This window comes from Plectropomus leopardus, unplaced genomic scaffold, assembly GCF_008729295.1.
Source record: "Plectropomus leopardus isolate mb unplaced genomic scaffold, YSFRI_Pleo_2.0 unplaced_scaffold988, whole genome shotgun sequence".
In the NCBI taxonomy this organism is placed as follows: Eukaryota; Metazoa; Chordata; class Actinopteri; order Perciformes; family Serranidae; genus Plectropomus; species Plectropomus leopardus.
The window spans coordinates 1-5,439 of record NW_024704609.1 but is presented as its reverse complement, the minus strand read 5'-3'; the positions used below and the strand labels follow the sequence as shown (position 1 = coordinate 5,439).

General features: G+C 49.1%; 1 protein-coding gene across 2 annotated transcripts; it reads left to right on the top strand.

The window, feature by feature from the left end:
• The first annotated feature begins 791 nt into the window (after positions 1–791).
• Positions 792–5,389, top strand: LOC121940922 (nucleolar transcription factor 1-B-like). 2 transcript variants are annotated; one of them, XM_042483595.1, is made up of 8 exons: positions 792–1,142; positions 1,335–1,455; positions 1,635–1,745; positions 2,044–2,171; positions 3,824–3,965; positions 4,067–4,108; positions 4,597–4,710; positions 5,162–5,389. In XM_042483595.1, the coding sequence occupies exons 1-8, from the start codon at positions 898–900 to the stop codon at positions 5,384–5,386; spliced, it is 1,128 nt and encodes a 375-aa protein (XP_042339529.1). In that variant the 5' UTR covers positions 792–897; the 3' UTR covers positions 5,387–5,389. The 2 variants fall into 2 exon arrangements, with proteins under 2 accessions (XP_042339529.1, XP_042339530.1); XM_042483596.1 differs by having other exon boundaries at positions 796–1,142; positions 5,180–5,389.
• The last annotated feature ends 50 nt before the right edge of the window (positions 5,390–5,439 follow it).

The following is a 5,439-nucleotide window of genomic DNA, read 5'->3' as shown; positions in this document are numbered from 1 at the left end:
CTGTCTGTCACTCGCATCACACCTGTCACTCACATGTCACCTGTCTGTCAACCACATCACACCTGTCACTCACATGTCACCTGTCTGTCACTCACATCACACCTGTCACTCACATGTCACCTGTCACTCACATGTCACCTATCTGTCACTCGCATCACACCTGACACTCACATCACTCCTGTCACTCTCATCACATGTGTCACTCACATGTCACACCTGTCACTTACATCACACCTGTCACTCACACGTCACCTGTTTGTCACTCACATCGCACCTGTCATTCACATGTCACCTGTCACTCACATCACGTGTCACTCACATGTCACATCACATGTCACTCACATGTCATTTACATCACACTTGTCACTCACATGTCACACCTGTCACTTACCTCACACCTGTCACTAAAATGTCTCCTGTCTGTTACTCACATCACACCTGTTACTCACGTCACTTACATCAAACATGTTATTCACATCACACCTGACACTCACGTCACTTGTCACTCACATCATACCTGTCATTTACCTGTCACACCTGTCACTCACATGCCACCTCTCTGTCACTCACATCAAACGTGTCACTCACATGTCACCTGTCACTCACATTACTCTTGTCACTCACATCAAATGTGACACTTATGTCACACCTGTCACTCACATCAAACGTGTAACTCGTGTCACACCTGTCACTCACATGTCATCTGTCTGTCACTCACATCACACCTGTTACTCAAATGTCACTTAAATCACACGTCACTCACATCACACATGTCACTCACATGTCACACCTGTCACTCACATGTCATCTGTCTGTCACTCACATCACACCTGTTACTCACATGTCACACCTGTCACTTAGGTGACCCCTGTCACTCACATCACACCTGTTGCTCACATGTCACTTACATCACTCATGTCACACGTGTCACTCACATCACACGTCAACACAACACACGTTGTACATGACGCTCAAATCATTCCTGTCATTTACATGTCACGCCTGTCACTTACATCACACACGGCACATAGTCTCAGCGTGTCTGAAAGGTTGTTGATTTTCTGTCCTCTTCTGCAGCAAAAATACATCACCGAGTTCCAGCGAGAGAAAGAAGAGTTTGAGAAAAACATGACCAGATTCAAGTGAGTCCACCGCCAACCTCAGACCGACTTCACACCTGTTAACTCACAAGCTTCAGGCTGATGTCAGGCCTGATAACACACCAGCTTCAGACCAACTTCACCGTACACCTGTTAACAGGTCACTGTGAGGTGTGTTACTGTTAGCATGTGTTTAGTGTGTGTTTAGCGTGTCTAACATCAGCTGACCTGCAGGGAGGAACATCCGGAGCTGATCGAGGAGAGGAAGAAGTCCGACCTGCCGGAGAAACCCAAAACTCCTCAACAGCTGTGGTACAACCACGAGAAGAAGACCTACATGAAGCTCCACCCAGAGGTATACGCACACACACACACACACGCGCACACACACAAATATCACGTTAGTGGTGAGTGAATAGATGAAGGTGTGTATTTTGTGTTGTTTATGTGCATTGTTTATTGTGTGTTGTGTATTTTGTGTTGTGTATTTTGTATTGTTTATTGTGTGTTGTTTATTGTGTATTTTGGGTGCAGGTGAGTCAGAAGGAGCTGAAGGAGGCTCTGAGGAGACAGTGGTCCCAACTGTCCGACAAGAGGAGACTCAAGTGGATCAGCAAGGCCCTGGAACTCCAGAAGGACTACGAGGTACCAGAACCTGAACCTGGACCAGAACCAGACTGAACCAGAACCAGACTGAAACTTTTTGTCTCTGATCTGAATTCTGCTGCAACTTTAACATTTGTGTTTTTGTGAAAAAAATCTTTATAAATACAATGTTAAAGTGTGTGTGTGTGTTTGTTACTGTGTGTGTTACTCTGTGTGTGTGTGTGTGTGTGTGTGTTTGTTACTCTGTGTGTGTGTTTGTTACTCTGTGTGTGTGTGTGTGTGTGTGTGTGTGTGTGTTTGTTACTGTGTGTGTGTGTGTTTTTGTTAGCGCGCGCAGGGCAGTATGAGAGCGTATCATGAAGCTCATCCTGACGTGAACTCTGATGACCATGTCCGCTCGGTCCTCACCAAAGCAGAGAGACAGCTGAAGGACAAGTTTGATGGACGGCCGACCAAACCTCCACCGTGAGTCTGCATTATAGCTAACGAGCTAACGGCTAACAAGGCTGTAAATGGGACACTGCTCACCGATGAGATGAAAAATTGGAAAAAAGAAAACAGATGTGTCAGCAGATAATTGGTCACCCAAACTTTTGAAAGAAATAAAAGTTTTTAAAGAAAAAAGCTTTTTAAACATTTTTTCTTTGAAAATCACCAAAAATTAAAAAGAGAAAAGTCTGTCTCACCATCATCAAGAATGATCAGTGCTAACAGAGCGATGTGTCTCCACAGTATCGGGTACTCTCTGTATAGAGCGGTCGGTCTGACTGAGCGGTGCGTCTCTCTGTATAGAGCAGTCGGTCTGACAGAGCGGTGCGTCTCTCTGTATAGAGGGGTGGGTCTGACAGAGCGGGGCGTCTCTCTGTATAGAGCAGTCGGTCTGACAGAGCGGTGCGTCTCTCTGTATAGAGGGGTGGGTCTGACAGAGCGGGGCGTCTCTCTGTATAGAGCGGTCGGTCTGACAGAGCAGTGCATCTCTCTGTATAGAGGGGTAGGTCTGACAGAGCGGTGCGTGTCTCTGTATAGAGCGGTCGGTCTGACAGAGCGGTGCGTGTCTCTGTATAGAGCGGTCGGTCTGACAGAGCGATGCGTGTCTCTGTATAGAGGGGTGGGTCTGACAGAGCGGTGCGTTTCTCTGTAAAGAGCAGTCGGTCTGACAGAGCGGTGCGTCTCTTTGTATAGAGGGGTGGGTCTGACAGAGCGGTGCGTGTCTCTGTATAGAGCGGTCGGTCTGACAGAGCAGTGCATCTCTCTGTATAGAGGGGTAGGTCTGACAGAGCAGTGCATCTCTCTGTATAGAGGGGTAGGTCTGACAGAGCGGTGCGTCTCTCTGTATAGAGCGGTCGGTCTGACAGAGCGGTGCGTGTCTCTGTATAGAGCGGTCGGTCTGACAGAGCGTTGTGTTTCTCTGTATAGAGGGGTGGGTCTGACAGAGCGGTGCCTCTCTCTGTATAGAGGGGTGGGTCTGACAGAGCAGTGCCTCTCTCTGTATAGAGGGGTGGGTCTGACAGAGTGGTGCCTCTCTCTGTATAGAGGGGTAGGTCTGACAGAGCGGTGCATGTTTCTGTATAGAGCGGTCGGTCTGACAGAACGGTGCATTTCTCTGTATAGAGCGGTCGGTCTGACAGAGCGGTGCGTCTCTGTATAGAGCGGTCGGTCTGACAGAGCGGTGCGTGTTTCTGTATAGAGCGGTTGGTCTGACAGAGCGTTGTCAAGTCAAGTCAAGTCAAGTCAGTTTTATTTATAGAGCCCATTATCACAAATCACAGTTTGCCTCAGAGGGCTTTACAGTGTACGACATCCCTCTGCCCTTAGACCCTCACATCACCCGAGGAAAAACTCCCCAAAAAGAACCCCTGAACGGGGAAAGAAAGAGGAAGAAACCTCAGGAAGAGCGGTAGAGGATAGTGAGGGATCCCTCTTCCAGGACGGACAGGCGAGCAATAGATGTCGTAAATAGCAAATGAAATACAATCATGGCAAAAAAGGAAAGAGAAAGAGAGAGGGTGGGGGAGAGGGGGGGCACAGCAATAATGGAAACAGATGCATGTCATATTACAATAATGGTAGGTGTGAAATTAGTAATTGCTCTCTATGATGATGTTGTGTCTCCACAGTAACGGGTACTCTCTGTACTGCGCGGAGCTGATGGTGAACATGAAGGACGTCCCCAGCACAGAGCGGATGGTGCTCTGCAGTAAGCAGTGGAAGATGATGACGCAGAAAGAAAAGGACATGTTCCAGAAACGCTGCGAGCAGGTCAGTGACATCACCATGACATCACCATGAATAACATCACACCAGGATTCAGCTGCTCTTATTGTGAAATATGCCCTCACTTCCTGTCTGTGTGTTTTCAGAGGAAGAAGCAGTATGACATTGACCTGCAGCGCTTCCTGGAGGTACGTCCCCAGAGACAGTCTGTAGAGCGGGGACACGGGGTGCCACCATTACAGCATGACAGGGGGGCAGCGGCCACAGGCTGCAAGCACATACATAACTCTGGGACGTTTTCTGGGATTGTAGGATATTCGTGTCTCCGCGGGGCCCTCGGTGTTGATGCTGTTTTCTCTCTGACACATTTTGGACAATTAAAGGACAAAAACTACTTTATTTTTACTGTCAGTTAGAGAATGGTTGGGGGGCCACCTGGGGCCCTGTCAAGGGCCAGATTTGGGGCTTGAGTATCAGTGGGGGGACATTAATTGTCTCCTTCACAATAAACTGGAGGAAGGATTTAAAGACTTCAAATTTGTCTTCAGGGTCACACAGGATTTTATTCTGAAAGGCTTCATTAGGCAGTGGGAGACTTCCTGAAGTCAAAGCAGAGTTTGACTGTTCTGGCTCAGAGTGTCTCAGTGTGTCCTCAGTCTGTCTCGTTGTGTCTCAGAGTCTCCCTGAGGAGGAGCGAGACCGGGTCCTGGGTGAGGAGAAACTGGGCGGAGCCAGAGTGGGAGGAGGCGTGGCCGCCAGCCCCCACAGAGCCAAGTCTCCATCTGTCAAGGTCTGCACCTCCTTCATTATGCCTCCTTTACCCCTTCCTCTTCCGCTTCCCTTCCTCCTCCTTCTCCTCCGTCTTTACCCCACCTCCTCCTTTTTTACTCCTCCTCCTTCTCTACTCCGCTCTTCTCCTTTTTACTCCTCCTCGCTCTTCCTCTCCTCCTTCTTTCCTCCTCCTCTTCTTTCCTCCTCCTCCTTCTCCTTCTTTACTCCTACTGCTCCTTCTTTACTCATCCTTCTTTAGTACTCCTCCTCCTCCTTCTTCTTTTCTCCTCCTCCTCCTCGTCCTCTTTCTTTGCTCATCCCTCTTTACTCCTACTCCTCCTTCTCTACTCCCTCTCCTCCGCTCTCCTCCTCCTTCTTTATTCCTCCCCCTCCTCCTTGTTTAATCCCCCTTCTTAACTACTCCTCCTCATCATCCTCCTTTACTCCTCCTCCTCCTCACCTGTTGCCAGTGTTTCTCCTCCTCCCAGGAGCGCTGTCGAGAGGCGGAGCCAGAGACGTGGACACCTGCAGGAGCACCCAGAGAGCGGCGGGACGGGAAGAAGGCGGCGAAGCTTCCGGAGACACCGAAGACGGCGGAGGAGACATGGCAGCAGAGTGTGATGGGAGACTTCCTGTCCAAATACAGAGTGAGCCCGCCCACTTTCTTCTTCTCTATTTTAATGTCAGTCATCTGACACACCTGTACATTCACACCTGTACGTTCACACCTGTACGTTCACACCTGTAC